The sequence below is a fragment of the Euleptes europaea genome, chromosome 1 (genome assembly GCF_029931775.1).
Source record: "Euleptes europaea isolate rEulEur1 chromosome 1, rEulEur1.hap1, whole genome shotgun sequence".
Classification (NCBI taxonomy): Eukaryota; Metazoa; Chordata; class Lepidosauria; order Squamata; family Sphaerodactylidae; genus Euleptes; species Euleptes europaea.
Genome location: NC_079312.1, coordinates 22,492,755 through 22,520,190, shown reverse-complemented (window position 1 = coordinate 22,520,190; position 27,436 = coordinate 22,492,755). Strand labels below are relative to the sequence as shown.

General features: G+C 48.4%; 1 protein-coding gene across 1 annotated transcript; it reads left to right on the top strand.

The window, feature by feature from the left end:
- The first annotated feature begins 396 nt into the window (after window positions 1–396).
- Window positions 397–26,706, top strand: VWA7 (von Willebrand factor A domain containing 7). The gene is made up of 16 exons (XM_056845103.1): window positions 397–633; window positions 2,075–2,356; window positions 3,875–3,971; window positions 6,323–6,445; window positions 9,410–9,605; window positions 11,794–11,963; window positions 14,916–15,028; window positions 16,482–16,598; window positions 17,017–17,196; window positions 17,897–18,074; window positions 21,121–21,273; window positions 22,512–22,604; window positions 22,900–23,180; window positions 24,313–24,449; window positions 24,808–24,976; window positions 26,302–26,706. Exons 1-16 carry the CDS (start codon window positions 397–399, stop codon window positions 26,704–26,706), a joined length of 2,931 nt encoding a protein of 976 aa, XP_056701081.1.
- Window positions 26,707–27,436: the final 730 nt, after the last annotated feature.

Genomic DNA, 27,436 nt, shown 5'->3' with positions numbered 1-27,436 from the left:
TTCTGTCACCGGATTCCTTCTCATATGTCGCTTCACAGATAATCTAGGATGAAAAGGGCCGTGTGTGGGTTCCCGTCCAAGATTGTTGCGAGGATGGTTCTCCGTGTTCCTCGTGAATCCCAATGAATCTATTCTCCCCGCCCGCCCCACTGCTGTGATGGGCATTAGCGTGAATGAGGTCGATGCAGGAATACACCACTGGCCATACTGTTCTTTCTGTGCTTGCATGCTCGGAGTGCCTGCTGGGTGCAGATAAGGTAGACCTGTGCCGGAGGAACTTGGAACGGTGCCTGCTCGTCTTTGTCGGAGGCCTGTGCTAGAGCAGCGCGGAACGGTGAGCGGCTGCCCGTTCCAATTCCCGCTTTCTTTCTCTCTCTGCAGATAAATGCATCCGATATGGACCATACCCTGGGCAGCTTCTGGGGCCTCTTGTGGACGCTGACGCCGTTGTGCCTGCCGCCGCAAGGAGTCCACGGGTTCTTCCCCAACTTCTGGTCTCGCGCCATGGCTTTCGCCTGGGGCTCCGTCACCCACCAAGACATGACCGAAGAGGCCGTTCTCAGCGTCACCTTGCGCCTTTTCACGGAGATGCCTCATCCCGAAGGGAAGCGCATCCGAGAGGAGGACTTCGAGGTGAGAGGAAATGAGTCCGGGTTTCCCAAACTGTGACAGAGTACGGGATCCTGCAGTTTCTAAAGAGGAAAGGCTCTCCTTTAGCTTTAATGGATGTTTTTTAAAAAAAGAGGAGATTCAGCAGTTGTTGCTTAGTACTTGGCATTTCTGTAGCACTTTGTGTGTGTTTCAAGTGCAGTCAAGTTGCAGTTGACTTAACGGCGACCCCTTATGGGGTTTTCAAGGCAAGAGACTAGGGGCGAAAATGCATGGTCGCTTTAGCCTCGTTTATTCCCTGTTTCAGCCAGGATCGAACGCATGCGTTTTTGCCGAACGTGCGTTCGATCCTGGCTAAATCCTGGCTGAAACGGAATAAAGGAGGCTAAAGCGACCGTGCGTTTTCGCCCTAGCAGAGGTGGTTTGCCAGTGCCTTCCTGTGCATAGCCACCCTGGTATTCCTTGGTGGTCTCCCATCCAAATACTAACCAGGGCTGACCCTGCTTAGCTTCCGAGATCTCACTCTAAGATCTCGAGAAGTAGTGATTGATGGCTGAAGATACGAGGGGTGGAACATGTGGTGGAACAATAAACTGTGGCTATTTTGGAAAAGTGTGACCCGGGATGCCAACTCTAGGTTGGGAAATTTGTGGAGATGGAGGGGTGAACTCTGAGGAAGGTGGGGTTGTGTGTGTGTGTGTGTGTGAGCTCAGCCAGGATATGAAGCCATAGAGTCCATACTCTAAACCTGCCATTTTCTCCAGGGGATCTGATCTCTGTAGTCTGGAGATCCATTGTATTGCTGGGACAACAACTGGAAGTTGGCAACCCTATACCTGTCCTAGGTAGAAGCATATCCCTTGGGTCAAGCAGTTCTCCCTTACCTAGGGTTGCCAGCTCCGGGTGGGGAAATACCTGGAGATTTGGAGGGCGGGGTTGGGAGAGGGGAGGGGCTTCAAAGCCATAGAGTCCAATTGCCAAAGTGGCCAAGAACTGCTACAAGGCTCAGTGAACCAGAATAGGCCAGGGACAGATCTTTTCTCGGTTTCCTCTTCTGTTGGAGTAACAATTTCATCCTAAGCAGAGGTATACTTCCTCAGTTCATTGCCTTCAGTGGACTTAGAAGGGGATGATTCAGCTTAGGACAGCACTGTAAATATTGCAACAGGCAATGCTTCCAAGTCTTGTTGTTTATGGTGGAAAACGCCGTCAAGTCACAACCAAGTTATGGCAGCCCGGGAGGGTTTTGAAGGCAAGAGATGAACAGAGATCGTTTGCCAATGTCTGCCTCTGCAAAGCAATCCCGGACTTCCTTGGAGGTCTCCCATCCAATTACTAACCAGGGCCGACCCTGCTTAGCTTCCGAGATCTGTCAAAATCGGGCTAGTCTGTTGTTTATAGCCACGACTATAGCTAAGGATGCTGTACTTTCCTTACCTGATCCCCCCTCCCCTCTCTCACCTAGGACAGGACCCTCCTGGCTGATGATATCTTTGCAGCTTTCTTTGGCCCTAAGTTATCAGCCAAGCGTTTTCGTGGGGCCCTTGCCCAGGTGGCCAACGCCAATGCCGCCATGGACTTCCTGAACACCACTCGGGATGACCCTGTGCTTCACTTCGATTCAGAGCTCATCCACTCTGCCAATGCCTGGCTGTTGCAAGCGCGCAAGGAGGTCTTGCAAGCCGTGCGCTCAGAGCAGTATGGCATTGCCCGGGAAAAGTTGGGGCAACTGCTACATACGTTACAGGTACTGATCAAATTATTATTATTGCTGATGTTATCAATATTATCGTTGTTGTTGTTATTATTTATTTCATTTATGCACCGCCTTTCTCCCCAATGGGGACCTAAAGCGGCTTAAGTTGTTCTCCTTTCCTCCATTTCATCCTCACGACAACCCTGTGAGGTAGGTTAGTCTGAGTGTGTGTGACTGGCCTAAAGACACCCAGTGAATTTCCATGGCAGAGTCGGGATTTGAACCCGGGTCTCCCAGATCCTAGCCTGACTCTCTAACCACTACACCATGCTGGCTCTCAGGGAGCCCTAAGTAGGGCAAGGTGAGTGGCTTTGAGCTGGAGGATGTATAAGTTGGTCCCCATGTCTTTTGTTAATGTACTCGAGCAGGTCTCGAGCGGTAGAAAAGAGCAAGAGCCCAGCAGCACCTTATAGACCAACAACATTTCTGGCAGGGAATGAGCTTTTGTGAAAAGAGCAAGAGTCCAGTAGCACCTTAAAGACTAACAACATTTCTGGTAGGGAATGAGCTTTCGTGAGTCTCACGGACAAAATTTCTGGCCGGGTAGGAGCTTTCGTGAGTCTCACGAAAGCTCCTACCCTGCCAGAAATTTTGTTAGTCTTTAAGGTGCTACTGGACTCTTGCTCTTTTCTATTGCTATGGACAGACTAGCACGGCTAGCCATTGAAGTCTCGAGTGTAAATTTAATTTTTCTAAACAAACTAATAGGTCTGGAATCGTGGCAGGGGGAAACTGCCGTAGAGCGTGATGTATTGGGCCGAGCATTGGACTGCGATCTGGAGGACTGAACTCAGATCCGTATTCAGGCAAGCAGTTCTCTGGGTAACGTTGGGCCAGTCAGTCTCGCTCAGAAGCCTGCCTAATGAGTGAAAAATGGAGGGTGGGGGCACCCCGTGTACGCCACCCCAGGCCCCTCGGAAGAACAGTGGAATTCAGGCGTGGCTTTAGAGGTTTTAAACCCCACAATACACTCTATGGACAGTCCCATGGGAAGAGAGGAAATGAGAGAATGGGAGTCTGGTTCTCCTACAAGCACCTTTCTCCTTGCTCAGCTTATCCCTCCCCCCACCCCCATGTTTTCTACTGTGAGAGAGGGGCTGAGGCTCGCCAGTCCGCTTCTGCCTGGGAAACCTTCATCTTCTGTATATTTGCTGATTTACGGTTACTAAGCAATGAGCGAAAGGCATCCGGTGCCTCTGAGCATGGGAAACCCTATTTGCATAATAAAGAGGCTTTACACCCGTCAAGGATTGAATTCTGAATTCCCACCGCATCGACTTAAATAATGCTAGCGGCTCTAGTGCCGGCTATGCCGCTTCTACTGCTTTATTTCACCATCTGTTAACCTTTATATTATCTCTCTCTCTCTTTATTTACCCTTAATCTGATTTATTTTAGCAGATGACATGGTAGTGGGGATACAGAGCAGTGATCTGTGCCGTTATTGATTTGCTTTGTTCTGTTAATGAAACTTCTTCCATTCTCACCCCTCTGATTATCTTTGGCCAGGATTTTTATAGCCACAGCAACTGGGTAGAACTTGGGCACCGGCATATCCACCCGCACCTGCTCAAACCAGGCCGGGAAATCAAGTCAATTGCAGAAGGTAACAGACTGGCCGTTTTCCCCCCAGTCATTTCTACCACGTCTCTCTGCTTTCAGGCCCTCAGGGCATCTTATGACAGATAGCTGGATTAGAAAACTAAAATTAGTTATCTGATGTAAAAAAATACAAAAATTTAAAAGGAAGAGGAATGAAGACAGTGGTCCTTCTGTGGATTCACCATGGAAAAGACCCTGACTGCACACGGTATAACCCCTGGGGGAGCTTTGAGAGTAAGTAGGTTCGTATAACAGAAGATGGTCTTTCAGAATTGTCGAGATCTTTATAGGTTAAGACCAACATTTTGAATTATACCCCAAAACAGGAGTTCAGGGTTTAATTTTGTCTTGGGAATATCCAAATGGATGCCCCTAAGTTAGAGGCGAAGGGCTTTTCCGCATTCTTATTTTCCTCGCTTGTGCGTTCCTGTTGCTTCGGGGTGATGGTGGTTCCGTTCTGTGTGTGATTTGCTTCCTCTAGTTGTCGATTCAATATTAAATCGCTTTATGTCTGGCATATCTCCCTGCAGATTTAAACTGCAGGTTTTTTATGCCGGACATAATGAGATGTAATATTGTGTTCACCACTAGAGGGAGCAAAACATGCAGAAGAGAACCCGCCCCTCCCCCAAGCAACAAGAATATGCAAGCAAGGAAAATGAGAATGTATGAAATCCCAAAGTGTGTATAAAGTAGCTTTTACTCATTGGCAATGCAGGCTAAAAGGGCTTTTACTTGGCTTTCAGATTAAACAATGCAGATTGTTTTTACTTTTCATTTTTTGCTTATAAAATATAACGTATTGTTATATAATTCGGTTCTTGTAGGTTATCCGGGCTGTGTGACCGTGGTCTTGGTATTTTCTTTCCTGATGTTTCGCCAGCAGCTGGGGCAGGCATCTTCGGAGGAGTAACCTCTGTTACTTCAGGGTTACTCCTCTGAAGATGCCTGTGTGACCACGGTCACGCAGCCCGGATAACCTACAAGAACCGATGAACTCTGACCGTGAAAGCCTTTGACAATATTATATAATTGTTAGTTAAGAGAAAAGTGATTGGCTCCTGTCAAATTCGAGGGCTCTAAACCCTGATGTCCTCAGCAGCTGCTGAGTTCACCTATATAGCCGGGATGGCCCTGAGGCAAATTCTTTCATTACATTGCAGGCTCTGGAAGTAAAGCTTCCAAGGCAAAGAAAGTTATAGCCAGATGCATGAGACCTGCTACCACTCATTACAGAAATTAAGCTGCACTAGTGTTGCTGTGTGACTGTCAACAACCCTTGAGTGATCTCTCTGTAACTGGGATCACTTTCTTGTGGAATACAGAAAAGACCTTAACCAAGAAGAAGTTGGTTTTTATACGCCGACTTTCTCTACCACTTAAGGAAGAATCAAACCGGCTTACAATCACCTTCCCTCCCCCTCCCCACAACAGACACCCTGTGAGGTATGTGGGGCTGAGAGAGTTGTGACTAGCCCAAGGTCACCCAGCTGGCTTCGTGTGTAGGAGTGGGGAAACAAATCCAGTTCATCTCACCAGATTAGCCTCTGCCGCTCATGTAGAGGAGTGAGGAATCAAAACAGGTTCTCCAGATCAGAGTCCACCACTCCTAACCACCGCTCTTTTTTTTTTATTATTTATTTTATTGGATTTTGTAATACAAATTTCCCATATTAACAAACAACAATAATGGTAACATGTAATTCTAAATCCTAACTAGAGGTTGTTGTAATTTCTTATATACGTTATAAACTACCATATAGCGGAAAATTTTTCGACTTCCCCATCACCTCCGTCCACCTCTTAATAAAGTATTCTAACCCATCATGATTGGTCTGATCTTCTTATATCTCAGTTAAATTTCATATAACATATTCTATTAGTATAATTAATTGTAGTTCTTGATATTAATAGTATCGTTTAGATCAGATTAAAAGGTAGTCTTCCATTTCCCCCAGTCCTAATTCATATTCACAATATTTCATCCAAGCCTCCCATTCCCCCATAAATCGTGCATTGTCTTTTTGATTTAAAATGGCTGTAAGTTTTGCCATTTCCACCAGTTCAAACATTTTCAAGATCCAGTCTTTTTTCCCTGGGATTTCTGCCCCTTTCCATTTCGCTTAACCACCGCTCTTAACCACTACACCACAAGAGGTGTTTCCCTTGAGAACCCGTTGCCAGGAGCAGAGGTGGCCCCGAGAGCTCAGCAGTTCAATGGGTAAAAGGCGGAAGGGAAAGTAAAGCCTGTGCTGGGGTTGTGTGTGTTGCTCAGATCTTATAACCAAATCCAGGTCTGCTGGGCCCTTGGCGTGTCCATTTACCGTACTTATTGTGTCTCTCCTATACCTGCAGCTGACATCCATACTTGCAGCAGCTGTTCTTTCTGGACGTGTGAAGGGAACCTCTTAGAAAGCCTTGCTGCTAAAGGGCTTTTGACCACAGGTTACTATGGCACCAAGCCGGAAAAACCAAAAGGTATGCTTTTAATGCCAGGGCAAGATGGGTATGACTCTAGTTTTGAGACAGAGATCGTGTCATTAAATACGTTTGTTCTTCCTATTTGTGTTGCCGGTGTGTCCCTTCATCTTAAAAACCAAGAAGGTAACAGAGGGTTTTACCACAGTGTAGAGAAGCACTTCCCCCTCGAACCACATTTTGCACCATCGAGATTTTCTCTGTCTTCACCATAACTGCTTATCTATAAACGGGGTTCCCAGAGCAAACAGTCTGGTGCTTTGTTTCTTATGGAAGCCAATGTCTTTTTTTGCTTCTGGGCATATGCAGAGTGCCTTTCTCCTCTGGAACCCACTTTTCAAAGAAATGAGTCTGAGGGCAAGAGTCCTCTGAAGTAGGGTTGCCAACCTCCAGGTGGGGCCAGGAGATCTCCCGGAATGACAGTTCATCTCCAGACGGCGGAGATTAGTTGCCCTGGAGGAAATGGCTGCTTTGGAGGGTGGAGTCTATGCCATTATATCCCAATTACGTCCCTCCCCTCCTCAAACCCCACTCTCTCCAGTCTCCATCCCCAGAATCTCCAGGAATTTCCCAACCCACAGTTGGCAACCCTGCTCTGAACCTATCTATTCTATGTAGAATATTCTTCTTCAAAGGGCTCAATTGTTTGGTGTTTAAGTACATCTTGAGAAACTTGCTTTCTGACTGGGCCTCAAAAATGTTCTCTATCCATCATTTTTATCCCGCTTTACCTCTTAAGAAATTCAGAGCGGTGACTCTTTCCTCTCCCCCGTTATTTTCTCACACCAGCCCTGCGGGATAGGCGAGGCTGAGAGAGTGACTGCCTAGCCCAAGGTCACCCAGAGGGTTACCGCACTGGTATTCCCAGCAATGTATTAAGAGTTTGAATATGTTATAAAAAATACTGTTCGCACTTTCTATGTATTCCCAGCGATGTATTAAGAGTCTGAAAACGTTATAAAAAATACTGTTCGCACTTTGTTTGGCCCCTTTAGCTGCGAAGACGTCTTCCAACCATTTATAAGCTGTGGTATCCAAAAACCCTTTTAAAGCGATGTTTTTTATAACATTTTCAAACTCTTAATACATCGCTGGGAATACAAAGTGTGATAAACCTCCCCCCAGTGAGCTTCATGGGTTATTTTGTTTATTAAAACATCCTTTCCTTTGGTTCAAGGCATCTCACAATAATAACATTTTCAAGTAAAATAGCAAACCTCAAGTCTCTCCCCTTTCCCCCAAACTCTGGTCTCCCACATCCTGGTCTGATGAGAGTTATTACTACTACACCAGACTGAAGAAGAAGAGTTGGTTTTTATATGCCGACTTTCTCTGCCACTTAAGGGAGAATCAAACCGGCTCACAATCACCTTTCCTTCCCCCTCCCACAACAGGCACCCTGCGAGGTAGGTGAGGCTGAGAGTGACTATCCCAAGGTCACCCCGCTGGCTTCGTGTGTAGGAGTGGGGAAACCAACCCAGTTCACCAGAGCAGCCTCTGCCACTCATGTGGAGGAGTGGGGAATCAAACCCGGCTCTCCAGATCAGACTCCACCGCTCCAAACCACCTCTCTTAACCACTACACCATGCTGGCTCTTGCAGACTTTGCATTCCTCCTTTCTGGTTATCAGTGAGCAGGATGGAGTTCAGTTTTTTTATGGAGCCTCTCATAGTCTGGTTGATTGGCTGCCTGATCCTTTGTGAGGAATTCTGCTTAATCCCGCAGAAGTGGAGAGCTTTGTCCTGCCCTACCATGGATAATGAAATGACGGAACGGATCTTTAGTGCGATTCTCTCTGCTCAGCAGATTTCTGTTTTGTTCTGTAAGGCCTAATGCTATACTGTAGAAACTCTGTTTCTGCAGCAGTTTGCTGTAACAGCTTGAGTATCTGTCCGTCAGCGTTAACTCTCATGCTGGAAGAAGAGCCAGCGGAATAAAAGAAGCACCTAGCAATAGATCATTGCATTAGAGACCTTATATCATACAGTGTTCAAGCATCTGAGCTTAAAAGCCCCTCATTTAACTTTATCCATAAGCCTTGAGCTGGTCTAAGTATGTGGTACAGCCTTCTTGGTTCTGTACTAACCACATCAAAAAGCAGGGGTGGGGGTTATTGCTTTGAATATTGCCTTTTAAAAATCCTTCATGTAGGGAACTAGCTCATCAAGGAGCCCTTCTCCCTGATATGCTAGCTCTCCTTATACAGGCATTTTTTTTTTACATGGAGGGGGGCATTCAGCCATGCCATATGCTACCTGCATTCTGAAGAGTTAAACCCCCCTGGGGGGTTGTACCATAGGGTTGCCAACCTCCAGGTGGTAGCTGGAGATCTCCTGCTATTACAACCAGTCTCCAGGCGACCAAGATCAGTTCACCTGGAGAAAATGGCTGCTTTGGAAGGTGGACTCTATAGCATTGTTAGGGTTGCCAGGTCCCTCTCTGCCACCGGCGGGAGGTTTTTGGGGCGGAGCCTGGGGAGGGCAGGGTTTGGGGAGGGGAGGGACTTCAGTGCCATAGAGTCCAATGGCCAAAGTGGCCATTTTCTCCAGGGGAACTGATCTCTATCAGCTGGAGATCAGCTGTAATAGCGGGAGATCTGCAGCTAATACCTGGAAGTTGGAAACCCTAAGCATTTTACACCATTGAAGTCTCTCCCCTCCCCAAACCCCACCCTTCCTAGGCTCCACCCCCAGAATCTCCAGGTATTCCCCAACCTGGAGCTGGCAACCCTAACAGTGGCCAATCTCTTCCCCCTCCCCAAATTCATAGTTAATGCCCCTTATTTTGTCCTGGCTGCTTCAATGCGGTTGTCCTTTCGTTTAGATTTTTTTATTTTTTCCCTTCAAGGTAAATTTAGAGCTTACTCAGAAATGGATGGAATGTGTAAATATTGGTCTTTTTTTTTAGGGTATTGGGGGTTGGGAGTCCATTTTCCTCCTGTGTAATATCTCCCTGTCCCGCAGGGAAGTGCAGTCACGGTGGGAAGTTTGACGACAGCCGCCACAGAGATCCTTATGGTGGCATCAACAAGGATAGCTCCTCCGTGTTCTTCTCGCCCCACCACTACCTGCACAGCGAAGCCGCCGCGCTGGCCCAGGAGGCTTCGACCCACTTCCTGGAGACTCTGTGGCGAGAAATTGGGAACAAGCAGTTAATGAGGTAATTGGGTCGTTCTGTTACACTGGGTTCAGCACTGTAGTCCTTCTCCTTCTCCTCGTTCCCCTCCTGTACATGGGTCACACTCAGAATCCTTCCCCACTCCAAGTTAATAGCATGATCTTAGTGTGTCCTGTACCATTCCAAGTCCCGTTGCATCTTGGATACTATCAGGATTCTCTGTGTGTAGCATATGGTTAAGAGCGGCAGACTCTAATCTGGAGAACCAGGTTGGTGGGCGACCTTGGGCTAGTCACAGTTCTCTCCAAACTCTCTCAGCCTCACCTACCTCACAGGGTGTCTGTTGTGGGGGGGGGAAAAGGAAGGCGATTGTAAGCCGGTTCGATTCTTCCTTGATTGGCAGAGAAAGTCAGCATATAAAAACCAACTCTTCTTCTTCTTCTTCTTCAGTTGCTGATGGCCCCAAGTACAGGGGCTGCTCATCTGATCTTTGGGGCATGTCCGAGGAGGCAGAAGCCTCCCTCCTCTCTGCACACATTTTTCTGTAATGACTGCAAAATAAGGAAAAAAGCTGCCCAATAAGGTTACTTACTGCAATTCCCAAAAGTGAGCAGGTCAACAGGAGAGAGAGAGAGAGGTGAACTAAGCCACTTTGAGACACTTTAGAGAAAAGCGGGGTATAAAAACCAACTGTTCTTCTGTGCTGGATTAAAGTCAAAAGCTACAGCCAACAAGTAGATTAATTAGGTCAGACTGATAATTTATTCTTCCTTCTACCTTTCGTTTTGGCCTCTCTTCACTGTTGAGCCCCCCTAGCGTCCATTCCCTTCCTGCCAAGAGCAGATAGCCACCATATTCTGGCAGAAAGCCAACATAAAAGTTTGCTCGCTCACACACACACACACACACACACACACACACACACACACACACACACACACTTTCCCTGTTCTCAAGGGCTGTGTGAATTTTCCATCTTGCCTTTCCCATTGCTTTCTTCAACCACTGACTTGTCATCTGCCTTCCCAAACTGCTGTTCTGGCCCCACCGACTGCTTTGCCGTCCTCTTTTCAGCTTCCTCTATGTTCACTCTCTGCATCAACATTCAGTTTCTACCCCTTCCCAACACTATTGCCTTCCTGATAGCAGCATGCAACCTAGATCACATGTGAATCCTTTTCAAAAAAATCTCAGCTAAACCGATTCCTTAGAGAAACGGATGGCCAATATTCTATTGCTGACACTGTTTTTTTCCCCATGAGCAGGCGGAATGTTGATGAACATCCCGTGGCTGCAGCAGCTCAGGCAATGGGAGGGCTTGCAGACAAGACAGAGAGGTGACAAGTTGTACAAGATTTAAGTAGCACTGAATGTACATCAGACCTGGCTTCTGTCATATTAATAATATGTGTGTGGGGGGGTGGGAGCCGCTCAGGGACTGGGGCAAGACTCAGAGAGAGATGAGGCGACTGTGTGGCAGAGAACGGCAGAAACCAAGCCAAAGGCCGTTCCTGATCTGGAAGTTTTTGTGGAAGTCATGCCTTAGGACTTGAGTTACTCTGGTTCCAAAAACTTTCTCCACACCCATATACGGGATGGAGTTTGGGGACGGCTTGCAGGCTGGATCTCAACCTGATATTCCCCAATTGCAGAGTATGCTTCAGGCCTGGGTTTTGGCACTTGCATAACTAGCATGCAGGTTGGACAGGAATTTCTTTGAGTATAGGTTACACTGCTGTCTGACAGGAACCCTGACCTAGTGATCTGAGACTTGCTTTCCAACTCACAATAAAATGAAATTGGCTCTTTGGTCTTTTATGCACGGCTGTTTCACTTGCCGTCACCCCTCCAACGAATTTGGGTCTTTGTGTAGATTATGTATGCAGTTTCTGACTGTCAGAGGTCGCCTCGCTCTCCGCCTGCCTTTCCCCGCGTTTTGCTCGCGTTTTCAGAGTCCTGGTTTATCTCGAATTTGAAAACGCAGACAAAATGCGGGGAAACGCAGGGGGAGAGCGAGGCGACCTCTGGCGGTTGGAAACGGCATGCGTGATCAACACAAAGTCCTGAAATTGTCAGAGGGGTGATGACGGCAAGTGAAACGGCTATCCATAAAAGATGTTCTAGCAGAAAAGAAATTTTAAATTTAACCCTCTGAGTGTGTCTTTTTTCCTCCTCTGTCCAAGAGACGTTTGGATAAAGGCTCACCCGCAGTTTCTCTTTCTGTTCTCAGGTTACTAGATATCAGTCCGGCCACAGGTTTGAGCTTCGTTGTGGACACCACAGGCAGCATGGGGGAAGAGATCAATGCGGCCAAATCCCAGGCACGGAAGATCATTGACTCACGCCGGGGCACCCTTCAGGAGCCGGATTTCTATCTCTTGGTGCCGTTCAATGACCCTGGTGAGATGACAGTGGAGTGGGCGGAAGATTTCAGTGTGTAAATGTGTCTCTATGGAGCTCTGGAGGCCTCCAAAAAAGGATGTGGACAGAATCGAGCCGGTGCAGAGGAGAGCGATGAGGATGATCGGGGGCCTGGAGACTAAGCCCTACAAGGAAAGGCTGAGGGAGTTGGGAATGTTTAGCCTGGAGAAGATGAGGCTGAGGGGGGACATGATTGCTCTCTTTAAGTATTTGAAGGGCTGCCACTTAGAGAAGGGCAGGGAGCTGTTCCTGTTGGCAGCAGAGGAGAGGACTTGCAAAGATGGATAATTGCGGTACCGGCTGGATATTAGGAAAAAAAACTTTACAGTAAGAGTTTGACAGTGGAATCAGCTGTTTAGGGAGGTGGTAAGCTCCCTGTCACTGGCAGTCTTTAAGCAGAGGCTGGACAAACACTTGTCAGGGATGCTCTAGGCCAGTGATGGCGAACCTTTTAGAGACCAAGTGCCCAAACTGCAACCCAAAACCCACTTATTTATCGCAAAGTGCCAACACGGCAATTTAACCTGAATACTGAGGTTTCCTCCCAGCTCGGCAAGGGGGGGGCAGGGAGTCCAGGGAAGGGGGGGCGGCGGCTTTGAAGGGCTTCAAAGCCCTTCAAAGACAGGCGGCGGGGAGTCCAGGGAAGGGGGGGGGCTTTGAACGGCTCCGCGCTCCCTTCAAAGCCCCCGCCGCCCCCGCACGTGCCCACAGAGAGGGCTCGACGTGCCGGACTTGGCACGCGTGCCATAGGTTCGCCAACACGGCTCTAGGCTGATCCTGCATTAAGCAGGGGGTTGGACTAGATGGCCTCTGTATGGCTCCTTCCACCTCTATGATTCTATTATTCTATTCTATGGATTTTATCTGGCGCAATGGCAACAATCCTCCTCCTTATCTCACAATTGCTCAAGCTCATCAGAAATTGTATTGCACCCACAATCAGGAGGGACGGAAAATTCTCTCTGCTTGCAGCCCTGGCTGTAAGCGTAGCTTAATAGTTACCTCTTAAACCAAGCAGGTTCAGATCGAAGGACATGACTTCCAGCAGGGCTTGGATATGAATTTCCAGGGTGACAGGTGGAAACCCTGTTTAAGGAAAAGCAGCAGATGAATCTTGGGCGCTGTCAAAGGGCTTGGTCATGAGGAACAGAGCAGCTGGGAGTAGGAATCGGGTTGCCAACTCCAGGGAAATTCCTGGAGATTTGAGGGTGGAGCCTGGGGAGGGTGAAGTTTGTGGAGGGGAGGGACCTCAGCAGGCATAGGATGCCATAGAGTCTCCCCTCCAAACCTACCATTTTCTCCGGAGGATCTGATATCTATAGTCTGGAGATCAGTTGTGATTTGGAGAGGGCTCCAGGGCCTACCTAGAGGACAGCAACCCCAAGTAGGAAGCAGAACAGCCAGTTTTTGTGTTGAGATGGGACTGTTGCACCTTGCGCCTAGGGTTGCCAGGTCCCTCTTTGCCACCGGCAAAAGGTTTTTGGGGTGGAGCCTGAGGAAGGCGGGGTTTGGGGGAGGGGAGGGACTTCAATGCCATAGAGTCCAATGGCCGAGGCAGCCATTTTCTCCAGGTGAACTGATTGCTATCGGCTGGAGATCAGTTGTAATAGCAGGAGATCTCCAGCTAGTACCTGGAGGTTGGCAACCCTACTTGTGCCGCTTTCACTCTCTCAGCCTCACCTCCCTGACAGGATTCCTGTGAGGACAAAATGGAGGAGTGGAGAATGACGTAAAGCCACTTTGGGGTCCCCTTTGGGGAGAACGGCGGGGGGGGGGTATAAATGAAGTAAGTGAAAAAAGCTCAAGACTGGAGTGGCAGATAAGAGAACGGTTGGTTGGTGAGTGGGAAAGAGCGAAGGAAACAGAAAAGGGAGAGAAGATACGGGGGCCTACCAGGAGGAAAGAGGAAATAGTGCGGGGAGGCGATGCAAAGGAAAAGGAAGTGACCCCCTTCCCCAAGCCTCTGTGGGTTTCCTGGTTGTGTTCCATGTTCTTGACCTGCTCATCACGATGGCTGCAGCATTGTGCGAATCGATTTCCAGATCGATTTCCAGAGTGCGTGTTTTTGACAGCAGCTGAATGGATACTAGTCATGCTGCATACCTATTCTCTCCAGGATCAGAGGAGCACACCTATCGTATTAGGTGCTGTGGAACACGGGCAGGACAATGTTGCTGCAGTTGTCTTGTTTGTGGGCTTCCTAGAGGCCCCTGGTTGGCCACTGTGTGGACAGACTGCTGGACTTGATGGGCCTTGGTCTGATCCAGCAGGGCCTTTCTTGTGTTCTTAAGGCTTTAAGAGGGGAGTGGACATGTTCATGGAGAGAGCTAGCCATGGCTCCTAGTCAAAATGGATACTAGTCATGATGTATACCTATTCTCTCCAGGATTAGAGGAGCATGCCTATTCTATTAGGTGCTATGGAACCCAGGCAGGATGGTGCTGCTGCAGTCGTTTTGTTTGGGGGCTTCCTAGAGGCACCTGGTTGGCCACTGTGTGGACAGACTGCTGGACTTGATGGGCCTTGGCCTGATCCAGCAGGGCCTTTCTTATGTTCTTAAGGCTTTAAGAGGGGAGTGGACATGAGAGCTAGCCATGGCTCCTAGTCAAAATGGATATTAGTCATGATGCATACCTATTCTCTCCAGGATCAGAGGAGCACACCTATTGCATTGGGGGCTGTGGAGCCCAGGCAGGATGGTGCTGCTGCAGTCGTCTTGTGTTGTGGGCTTCCTAGAGGTACCTGGTTGGCCACTGTGTGAACAGACTGCTGGACTTGACGGACCTTGGTCTGATCCAGCAGGGCCTTTCTTATGTTCTTATGTGAAGTGATTCAGTCTGAGTCAGGGCATTCAGCTACAGCTTAGTGAGTGATGGGCACGTGTATGGGTGGATTGGTTCTGAACACTTGTCTCCCTCTTGTTTCTTCCAGATTTTGGCCCTATGCTGAAGACCAGCGACCCCCGAAAGTTCTGGGAATTCCTCGACACTATCCACCCGCTGGGTGGCAAGGATGAGCCGGAAATGTGCCTGTCCGCACTTGAGGTAGGACCAGTGTGGAGCCCTCCCTCCCCCGGATTCCCATATAATTTATAGGTCTTAGCACTATGATCATAGAGAGGGATTTGTCTCTTGAAACTTTACTTGCAAACGTCTCTCAGCATCATTGAGTGTCTAGGAAACAATTGCATAGCCTCTGTGTGCTACAGAGGATTGTAGGTAAAAATATTGATACTTCACTTTATCTTCATTCATTCATTCATAGAATCATAGAGTTGGAAGGGACCAAAAGGGTCATCTAGTCCAACCCCCTGCACAATGCAGGAAATTTACAACTACCTCCCCCCCCCCACACACCCCAGTGACCAGAAGATGCCCAAAATGCCCTCCCTCTCGTCATCTGCCTAAGGTCACAGAATCAGCATTGCTGACAGATGGCCATCTAACCTCTTCTTAAAAACCTCCAGGGAAGGAGAGCTCACCACCTCCTGAGGAAGCCTCTTCCACTGAGGAACTGCTCTAACTGTTAGAATATTCTTCCTAATGTCTAGACGGAAACTCTTTTGATTTAATTTCAGCCTGTTGGTTTTGGTCCGACCTCCTGGGGCAACAGAAAACAACTCAGCACCATCCTCTGTATGACAGCCCTTCAAGTACTTCATTCAAGTACCCTTCAAGCCCTTCATTCATTCATTCATTCAGTTTATAACCCACTCTCAATCCCCAGCCAAGGCCGGGCTCAGGGTGGCTAACAACATCGATAATATACAATAAAATCATATATAATAAACAACATAAATATAGTAAAACCAATCCCACTTCTGTCTCAATTTAAATAATTAATACAGCTAAATACAGATGGCACCAAACATAAATCCACGGCCTACAAGGCCAGTGGTGGGCTGGAGGGCAGTCAGGAACTCCTGTATGGAATCGTTGATGACATATAACAGATGAGTTCGATTAAAGTTGTCATTATGTGTCCGTCAATAATATTTTTGCTGTTAAAAAAAGTGTGACAATCTTTAAGAAACACTTCCTCAGCATATGTAGAAGAGCTAGAAAAAGGCCTAAGATCACAGAGAAACAGTACCTCTTTAAAAACTCCCATTATCCAAATATTCATATCAGCCCAGTCTTAATTTGACAAATGTATTAGACCACTGCAAAAAAGAAAAAAAATCAGTTACAGGCTTTATTCATCTCCTTCTGTCAATTGTAACCTCCTCGCCACGAGGAATTACCAGTTCCTGCCATTAGCCTTGTGGTCTTTGTTTATCAGTATGTTGAAAAACCAGTAGCCTTTGTTGAAATTATGGGATGGGAAACTGGGGTGATGTTAGTGTATGAGACCCGTTTCAACCTGGAAAATGGAGGAGGCTCTCAGCCCCCCCCCTCAAAACACCCACAAGCGAGCTTCTTTTGCCTGTTCCTTGGGCTGCTATTATGGTCAAAGCCCATGGTGAGTCTGACTGGTATTTGTGGTCCTTGTTTCCAGCTTGCCCTCCAGAACTCACCTCCGTACTCTGAGATCTTCGTCTTTACAGATGCATCAGCTAAAGATGCTCACCTCAAGAACAGCGTGGAAGCCCTGATCCAGGAGCAAAAATGCAAGGTTGGTTGAAGAGTTTGTTTTTGATGGGACTTGAGTTTCTGAAATCTGTCTGAAGAAGAGTTGATTGTTTATATCCCGCTTTTCTCTACCAAAAGGAGTCTCAAAGCGGCTTACAATCACCTCCCTTCCCCCCCCCCCCACAAACACAACAGGCACCTTGTGAGATAGGTGGGGCTGAGAGGGTTCAGAGAGAACTGTGACTATTTCAAGGCTGCATGTGGAGGATTGGGGAAACAAACCCGGTTCACCAGATTAGAGTCCGCCGTTCTTAACCACTATACTACGCTGGTTTTTAATGGATGCAGAAGCTTTGTCTTTGTAGCGACCCAGTGCAAAACTTTTTAACACTTTACTTTTAGAGAACAAACTCTGAAAGGAGGACATAACCGTCTTTCCCCCCTTTTCCTCCTCACCTCAGGTGACCTTCCTAATCACAGAAGATCCCTCCAGGACCCGGGTGAAACGGGAAACGCTTGCCCCGGACCGATTCAACCTCTACATAAACCTAGCTCACAGCTCGGGTGGCCAGATCATATTTACAAACAACGAGAACATCCGACGGGTGACTGAAATAATTGGCGAATCCAGCATATCTTCGGTAAAGAGGGAGGGGAGAAAGGAATAACTCTGAATTTGAAATGTCCTATAAAATACACCAAACACATTATAAAGTGCTACTTTATGGGTGTGCTGCAACTCACAGCAAATCCTACAATTCAGAACATGGTGGCCAGGTTGCTCAGAGGGCTGGCTGCAGTGAAGACGTTATTCCCGTCTTGTACCTGTGACATTGGCTGCCGGTATGCTTCTGGGCCTGACTCAAAGGTCTGGTGTTTATCTTGTAAGGCCCTAAATGGCTTGTGTGTGTTAAGTGCCATCAAAAACTGCGATTTTACCATGGAGTTTGCCGATTCATTGAGTGACATGACTTCTGTCTTTCCCCGGAAGTGATGTCATGCATGCGATGCCAACAGCTCCCCATTTCCCCACCCCCAAGCTCCCACCAGTTGCCAGGCATAGGCCTGGCAATCCTATTGTCTAGTGTGACTGGCAACGACTGTATAGGGGCTCAGGTTAGAGATCTTTTGTGTTGCCTGCTACTTGATCCTTTTAACTTGAGACACCAGGGATTGAATCTAGCAACTTCGGCATGCAACGCAGGGCCATGGTCCCTTCCCAAATATTGTAATATTATTTTAGTATTGCAAGTCTCCTTGTGTATTTATTTTAAAATGTAAATATTCTAATTAATGCACTGATTCATCTTGATTTTTTTTGGGGGGGGGGTCTCTTTCCAGGTGACCCTCTTCTACCACCAGAAAGGAGCCAGCTTCAGCCTGGGGGGCTCTCCCAAGAGGATGAGAAGGCAAGCAACAAAACAGGAAGTTCTCCCTTTTTGGATCGACAGCCTGGTCAACAAAGTGGTGATGACTATCCAAGGTGCCGTTTGGGCCTTCGCCATCCAGGATCCTACAGGTTTAATTCCGTTCATCACTCCTGTCAGCTTCCGCACATGCATCGGTCCTAGAGTTTCCCCCGATATTTTATTACTTTGGGTGTTAAAGAGTATATAAAATGAGTATGTAGCTACGGGTTCCGTGGACTGCTAAAAAAACAAATCAGTGGGTTATAGATCATATCAAGCCTGAACTGACCCTAAAAGCTAAAATGACTAAACTCAGGCTGTTGTATTTTGGTCACGTCATGAGACGACAAGAGTCACTGGAAAAGTGTCATGCTAGGAAAAGTTGAGGGCAGCAGGAAAAGAGGAAGACCCAACAAGAGATGGATTGACTCAATAAAGGAAGCCACAGCCTTCAGTTTGCAAGATCTGAGCAAGGCTGTTAAAGATAGGACATTTTGGAGGACTTTCATTCATAGGGTCACCATGAGTCGGAAGCGACTTGACGGCACTTAACACACACATGTAGCTAATAAAGAGCCAATATTTTGGCTGTTTGCCTGGTGGGAGTTTGGGGTGGGTGGGGACATGGGGAGGTTTTGGCATCACACGCATGACATCACTTCCGGGGATAGCCAGAAGTCATGTCCTGCCACTCGATGAAAAGCCAAACGGTGGAGTCTGGAAGGACTAGGGAGTAGATTTTGTCTGATGGCTGCTGGAGTAGTTGCAGCTACAGCCTCTAGGCCCAAATTGTAAAATATATGTGAATAATATATTGAGTTCTTTCATAAGAAGCAAGGGGGGAAGGTCAGTCAGTTCTTTGTAGGGTTGTTAACTCTGGGTTGGGGAATTCCTGGAGATTTGGAAGTGGAGCTTGGGGAAGGAGGGACCCAACTGGGGTATAATGCCATACAGTACGGCCTCCAGAGCAGCCATTTTCTCCAAAGAAGTTATCTCTGTTGTTGGGAGATCAGCTTTAATTCAGGGAGATCTCCACCTGGAGGTTATAGGATTCAAAAATTACCTCGTGCTTAATTAACAGAGTTTAAAAGAAAAACACAAGCACTGATGGCTACTTAACATATCAACATACAAAATATTGTCGAAGGCTTTCATGGTCAGAGTTCATTGGTTCTTGTAGGTTATCCGGGCTGTGTAACCGTGGTCTTGGTATTTTCTTGGTATTTTCTTTCCTAACGTTTCGCCAGCAGCTGTGGCAGGCATCTTCAGAGGAGTAACACTGAAGGACAGTGTCTCTCAGTGTCAAGTGTGTAGGAAGAGTAATATATATATAATATATATTACTCTTCCTACACATATATGTAATATATATATTACATATTATATATATATTACATATTAATATATATTATATATTATAATATAATATATTATATATATATTATATATATTACAGTAATATATATATTACTCTTCTTACACACTTGACACTGAGAGACACTGTCCTTCAGTGTTACTCCTCTGAAGATGCCTACCACAGCTGCTGGCGAAACGTCAGGAAAGAAATACCAAGACCATGGTCACACAGCCCGGATAACCTACAAGAACCAATATCAACATACACTTTATCTATTTGCAGTATTTACAGTTTTTCCAGTTACATAAACTGAATTCCATCCATAAAACAAAACACAATTAAGTCTCGAAGCTGTTATAATGAACTGCACCGGGTGAATTCGTCCCGATGTGTGCAGGTTAGGAAATATACATGAAACTACACAATCATCCAAGAATTGGCTTGCTACTTGTTTTGCCTTAAGGATCTTGAATCAGCGTGCGGCTTTTCAGCCTGCAAGTGACGCTCCTAATCTGCACACAACGGGACGAATTCACCCGGTGCAGTTCATTATAACAGCTTCGAGACTTAATTGTGTTTTGTTTTATGGATGGAATTCAGTTTATGTAACTGGAAAAAACTTTAAATATTGCAAATATAGATAAAGTGCATGTTGATGTGTTAAGTAGCCATCAATGCTTGTGTTTTTCTTTTAAACCCACCTGGAGGTTGGCAACCTTGGTTCTTCGGGGAATGTGGAGGATCTTTTTAAGCCCCATTACAACAACCTGTAGGACAGATAAGAAGAGTACACTTTGCTTTGAGTACAGTGGAAGCTTGCTGGGAGACCTTGGGCCGGTCACGTGCTCTTGGCCTCGCCTACCTCACAAGGTTATTGTGAGGATAACATGGAGGAAAGGAGAAGGATGCAAGCTGCTTTGGGTTCCCACTGGAGAGAAAGGCAGGAGTCTAAATGAAGTGAAATAAGATACATGCCACGTGCACACTAAAGCACGTTTCAGACCTTTGCCCAAGCCTATTTAGTAGGGAAGTGGCGGTTGTCAAACTCTGTTCCAAGGAATGCAAGAACTACTTGGAATCGTTTCCTCAGCAAGAAGATGAGAAGCAGGCTTGCTGGGCTAAGAATCCCTCACTGTCGGGGGCCCCCAGCAAACCCACACCGCACAGTTTCAAACCTCACTGGGGCAAGTCCAAAGGTACTCTGGAAATCATGTTCAAGGGTTCAAGCTGAGTTACAGACAAGGCAAACAGTTCTCTGCAGGCGCCGCAAGGTCAGGACTAGAGAGGCATGTTGCTTCCACACAGCTACACCCTTTCCAGCTGCTTATAAACAGGACGCCGCTCAGGCAACCTGTGACACCGTGCACCTGCCAGCCGCCTCAGACTTGCTCCTGCAAACACTCATCCCCACTGTCGGCGCTGAGCTGCTAGTTGGGCACTTCGCCTCCTGTCCTGTAGGGCCTGACGTGTTCGCCTCCTCCGCTGTTCTTGAGGCTCTGGCGGCAAGGGGTGTGAGCAGACAGGCGGCCGGCTTCCTGCAGCCGGCTCAGAGCTGTGCTGGTTCCCGGCTGGGGTTTTGGGTCTGGTCCCACAGGGGCTGCTTCTTCCCATACCACCTCCGCCACTGGCTGTGGACAGTAGTCAAGGCTGCCGGCTGATTCTTCATCAGAGGAGTCATTGGTGTCCCCGGGACCCGGCTGGGACATGGCAGTCACTAAAAAAACAGACAGTTGTCAGCTGTGGCCGGGTCCTTGTATATTTAGCCTAATAGTTAAACCTTGTTCGACCTTTCCTGGCAGGTTCAACCCAGAATTCTGCATCGGATCGTGGTCCCTTAGCTGAGATCCAGTCCATTGGAGGCATCTACAGGGTGCTGCTTTCTTCCCCTGTCCGTGCCGGAGAGTGGACTTTGAGGCTTCATTCCAAAGGCAACTACTCTGTACACATCCAGGGTGAGCAAAATGTTAAAACTGAGGGTCTCCTCTCCAACTGGGGTCGCCAGCAGCCTGGAAGAGAAATGGCCCACCCCTTTGATAGAGGCTTAACGGCACTTTAAGTGCCGGGTGAGTTATTTGCCTCAGTGCCGCGAAAAGCTTCAGTTATCTATTTCCATACATTCTGAACAAGTGAGCTATGGCTCTTGAAAGCTCACACCCCGATTGAAATTATGTTAGTCTTTAAGGCGCTGCTGGACTCTTTTCTACTCCGTACGTTAAGCATGTACTGAAGGGACAGGCCATTCATTTCTCTCGGTTACTGGCGACCTTAGCTCAAACCACTTAACCCCCTTGTTTTCCACATGGTAAATTTTGAAGGCTCTTCCACCGATCACCTGTGAGTTGAATTCTCATTGGACCCATTGTTGGGCTATTTTTTTGTGCTTGAACTTGGGAGAGCCAGCGTGGTGTAGTGGTTAAGAGTGGTGCACTCTAATCTGGAGAACCGGGTTTGATTTCCCACTTGTCCACATGGGCGGCGGACTCTAATCTGGAGAACCAAGTTGGTTTCCCCACTCCTACACATGAAGCTTGCTGGATGACCTTGGGCTAGCCACCATTCTCTTCAAGCTCTCTCAGCCTCACCTACCTCACAAGGTATCTGTTGTGGGGAGAGGAAGGGAAGGAAATTGTAAGCCAGTTGGAAATTGTAATACCAGTTAGAGAAAATCAGCATATAAAAACCAACTTTTCTTCTTCTTCGGTTCCTGGATCCTATCTATGTAGGTTTTCCAACTCTGTATCTGACGAAGGGAGCTCTGACTCTAAAGTTTATATGCCAAGAATCTTGTGGGTTTCTAAGGGGCTACTGGACTCAAATCTAACAATTCTGGATTTGGAAATTTCTGGAGATTTAAGGGTGGAGATGGGGGAGGGGAGGGACATGATGCCACAGAATCCACCCTCCGAAGCTGCCATTTCTTCTGGGCGGGGTGGGGGTGTTACACACCAATCTCTGTTGTCTGGAGATCAGTTCTAATTCTGGGAGAATGCCAGGCCCCACCTGGAGATTGGCAACCCTAGACCTATGATGGCGTCTGCAATAGAAGGGATTCCACGTGAAGCTCAGTCCTCCAGGGCCAATGACTTCTAGGGGATAGAGTGATCTACCCTTTTGAACCACCTGGCCCACAGTTGGAAATGGAAGGCACCTCTCCATTCAGAGTTACGGATCTCTCCTCGCTTGCTTGCAGGTCAGAGCACCCTTGACTTCCTGCATTACTTTGCAGTCCAAGTGGATGGACGACACCCTGGGCTTTTAAAAATGGAGAGTAGCCCCATAGAAGGTATGTGTGGGATCTTTTCAGCCGTTGGTTTGTGTGGTTGTGTTGGGGCCGTTGTGCGGGCAGTGCTTTATTCGTCGTTGTTGTTTTTAAATTGCATCCAGATCCATGTTGTAGTATTTGAGTATTATGGAGGACCGGAGCTGCCTCAAAGGGATACAGAAATGGCCTTTGCGGCCAGTTTCCAAACGCAATGCCATTTCCTCCATATAATCACCACCACCCCTAGAACACACACATTTGGTATCTCGGGGAGTGGAACCGGACCTGACGAGCTCTCGACTTCCATCTCAAACAGGGGTTCCTGCATTCTTGGTTGTTACGGCGACGGGCTTGAGCCGCCCGGATTCCGGCTCGGTTGAGCTGCAGGCCGTGAACCTGGCGGGGAAGACGGGCAGCCTCGGAGAGCTGCGTTTGCAGAGAGACCCCAACAAGACCGATTTGTTCGTGGCCGAGCTGCCTCCGTCCCTGTTGGTCAACGGCAGCTTCTCAGTAATACTGCGGGGCGTGGACGGCGAGGGGCGGAAGGTGGAGAGAGCGGCTCCTCAGGTGGCCACTGTTGCGGGATCCCTGCTGGAGGTAAGGGGGGGCGGGGTAACAAAATGGTGGGGTGTGCCTCTGGGCTGCTGGATTCAGAGGAAGGGACGTTCAGGGGGAGAGCCGGTATGGTGTAGTGGTTAAGAGTGGTGGTTTGGAGCGGTGGATTTTAATCTGGACAACCGTGTTTGATTCCCCACTCCTCCACATGAGCTGCGAGGCTAATCTGGTGAACTGGATTTGTTTCCCCGCTCCTCCACACGAAGCCAGCTGGGTGACCTTGGGCCAGTCACAGCTCTCTTAGAGCTCTCTCAATCCCACCTACCTCACAAGGTCTGTTGTGGGGAGGGGAAGGTGATTGTAAGCCAGTTTGATTCTCCCTTAAGTGGTAGAGAACGTCGGCATATAAAAAACCAACTCTTCTCCTCCTCCTCCTCTTTCCCCTTCCCCTTGTGTTGTTGGGTTTCAGCCCTACATGGAATTTTCAGGGTTTGACTCTGTTGGGCTTGACTCCAGGTCAGTTCGAATCAAACTCTGTCTGCTTGCTCACATAAACCTTTGGTGGGGCGGTCAATGGGGGGCTGCCAGGGAAATAAAACATGATTCCCCGTTGCACACAGAGCAGCCTCCATGCCAAATTATAGGTAGCAGTGGTGCATTCGTGCCAGAACCGGCTCGCTACCAGATCCCTAGACTAGGTAAGGGTGTATGTGTGAATTGAAAGTACATCGTGTAGAGCCAAGATCTCCTCTGCCCGTGCTTTCCCTTTCATAAAACCATTAAATGTGCATTCCCCTCTTTCCAGTGGGGCTTAGTGACCTGAACTAACCCGACTCCCCCCTTTTTTAAAAAAAAGTCTCATTTTGATTGTGGTTGATTCTTCTAATGTTCTCTCTTGCTGTTCCTCCATCTTAGCATTTCTGAGATGCATTCTTTTTCTTTTACCCGGCATTACTATACCATGTCTGTTCTCCGGGCATCGGAGAAAGTCTCAGCTCCTCTCTCCATGTCGTACGTCTGCACACGCACCCCTTCAGGGTATCGAGGCGAGCTGTAGCACTTGTGTACCAACAGCCAAGTCCCCACCCCCCCGTCCTCTCTTGTCTAGGGAGCTCCGCTATGAGAACTCTGGCTCCAGCCGAAGTTCTATAACCTACACCCTGGTTTGTTCTAGCTGAGCAGAGACACTCCTGTGTTCCCAGGGAAGCCGGTTTCCATCGCCTGGAAGTTGACGAACCCGGGTCCGCTCAAGCAGTACGATCTGAAAGCGAGCAGCGTTCCCCGGCTCCCAGTAAACATCTCCAGCTCCAGGTAATTCCAGGGAGCAAACCTGTCGGGGGAGCGGCTAGTTTCTTGTGTCGAACACATTGAACTCACGAAGCTGCCTTCTACTGAACCAGACCCTCGGTCCATCAAAGTCAGTATTGTCTGCTCAGACCGGCAGCGGCTCTCCAGGGTCTCAGGCGGAGGACTTTCACATCACCTGCTTGCCTAGTCCCTTTAACTGGAGATGCCGGGGATTGAACCTGGGACCTTCTGCATGCCAAGCAGATGCTCCACCACTGAGCCATGGCCCCTCCCCTCTTCACAACAAGCCACACTATATAATGTGTGAATTGTCACTGGCCGTCACTACTGCCATCTTTCATTTCCTTTTCTTTCTCCACAGGCTACAGTTAGGCCTTAATGAGACCGCAGCAGGGCAGATCACTCTTCACATACCTGGCGCTGCTGCTCCAGGATCCGTGGTCACCATAACCCTACAAGCCAGTTCTTTGCACCCGGCAGAGGAGCCTGCATTTGCCCATATCCACTTGCTCGTGATGCCCCCCTCGCCAGTAAGTCTTGGGGTAGAGGAACCTGGGGGAGGGGCTGTTAGAGGAAGGCACCGCTTGGAGAGATTGTGGGATGGCTCTTTACTGACATTAAAGGGTCATTTGTGGGCTGTCTCCTCCGAGCCTGGTCAGCCCATGAGCTCAAGATCCTGTTCCCAAGCCCAGCTCTCTCTGCCTCTGACAGTGTGCAGCCTTCCGAGTTCTCCAAAACTCTTCTTCCAGCTGGATGTTTGAAAAAGAAAGATCCTGGGAAGAAAATGAGATGTCTCAGGCCACCATATTAGGGCTATCTCTTGTAAGCACCCTTTGTGGGATGCTGAGCAGGTATGCTCACAAGACAAAGGTCATTTCTGCATGGGCGTTTTACCTGAGGTTCGTTGCTTGCTGGACTTACACTTTCCTGTTGGGAATTTATGCACCGGCAGCCTCCCAGGCTCAAATCAAGTCCTGCCCCTTTAAATGGCGCTCTGTAATTGGCCCCTTGTCGCTATGAAAGATAATCACCCCCCAAAAACCCCAACTGCCGCATAAAAAGCATTTTAAGAACGAAAAACAAAAAACGGAGCAATCTGAAACGGGGGGGAGAGAGAAATCCAAGCCTCGTTTTTAAAAAGCCTTTATTTTTGCTCAAAAAGAGCTCCGAGGTAGCAGGAAGCACTTGAATCCCTGCCTCTTTACACGCTGCTTTGTGATTGGCTGTTTCCCCTGCTTTCCCATCTGCACGGAGATTTGAGCCGCTGAGCTCACGTTAGAGGGAAAAGCCGGAGAGGAATGGGAAGAGCTGGACATTGTTAGGGCTGGCAGCGATCTCATTTCTCATGGAAGGAAAACACGTGCATAATTCCAAGGAATATCCGAGTCAGACAGGGAGCGAACATGAGTCCAAGTACCCATGCATAATAGGCCTTTGTCTTAACAACATGGCCTGAGTTATTTTCTCCTTAAACACCAGCCTGACGAAGAGTTCTTGAGAGCTCGAAAGCTTGTATGCTTTTCTGTATTTTTAGTCGGGCCTAATCTGGTGAACCGGGTTGGTATCCCTACTCCTCCACATGAAGCAAGTTGGGTGACCTTGGCCTAGTCACACTCTCTCAGCCCCACCTACCTCACAAGGGGTCTGCTATGGGGAGAGGAAGTGAAGGGGATTGTAAGTCGGGTTGATTCTCCTTAAAAGGTAGAGAAAATCGGCATATAAAAAACAACTCTTTTGATAAAAGGTGTGAGATGACTTCTGGTTTCGTATTTGGCGTTGGGTGTGTGCGGCTCTCTGCGCCCCCCTTTCTACTTTGAGAATGCGTTAACACGTCCTCGTTGCTGCTTCCCCTCAGGTCCACAACCTCTCCTTGCCGTTCTGCAACCTCTCTCGGGCAGATGGTTCCTGCGGCCCTTCTCAGCCCCGCTGCCACACCCGCCACTGGACGGCCACTTTGCGAATCTGGGACGAAGCCGGGGTTAGCTCAGTGCAGGCGGGGGGAGGCGTCGTGGTCCCCCACCAAGCCGACGGGCTGGCAGAGTCGGTCAGCTACACCTCGGACTGCTGCTTGCAGGAGGCCACGTTGGTGGTCACCAACCGGCTCGGGGAAAAATATCGGTGCCGTGTGGAAGCGCCCCTAGAAGTTTCTGGGAAGGTGGTGGCAATGCTGCCTGATGTTCCTAGCAAGGGAGTTGCTGCTGTTATCACCAACCGGTGGTGGGTGTTGGTTGCTCTCCTGGTATCCTGCTTAGCACTGTGAAACTTCAGGGAAAGATGTCTTGCAATGTTGTAAAGGCTGGCTTCGGCTCTGAAAATTTGGCATTTTGGAAAAACTGTGGGCCAAATTAGCGGGCTTGACAGAAACGCTAAGTAAAAGGAGAGTCCGCCATGATGGGGGGAGCAGGAGACTGTCCCCAGGAAGGACTCCTGGTGTTGCGCTGGGGCCGCTGGTGGCCAACTGGCAAGAAGCTGAGGACTCCTTCCCTCTTGCCTGATTCTCAGACTGCTCTTTGGTCTGGACTTGGCAACACATCCAGCGAGAGATCGTAAGACTTTGCTGCTCTCGAGGAAGGAACGCGAGAGGTGAAACTGCTGCTACAGCCAAGCCAGACTCGAATCGCTTGCTCTGTGTTGTCTTCTCTGCTGTCTGAGGTCCTGCTGGGGACTGGTCTCTTCCCCATGCAAAGCGTGCGCTCTGCCACAGAACTGTGGCTGCTCCCAGGGCACAGCATGGCAGGGATGGGTGTAGGGCCTGAGCTCATGGCTACACCATTATTACCCCCAGGTTCTGTCCAGCTGAGCTTGCCAGCCCCGCCTCAAGCATCTTTCTCATGAGCACATGAAGCTGCCTTCTACTGAATCAGACCCTTGGTCCATCAAAGTCAGTATTGTCTACGCTGGGCTCCCCAGGGTCTCAGGCGGAGGTCTTTCACATCACCTACTTGCCTAGTCCCTTTAACTGGAGATGCCGGGGATTGAACCTGGGACCT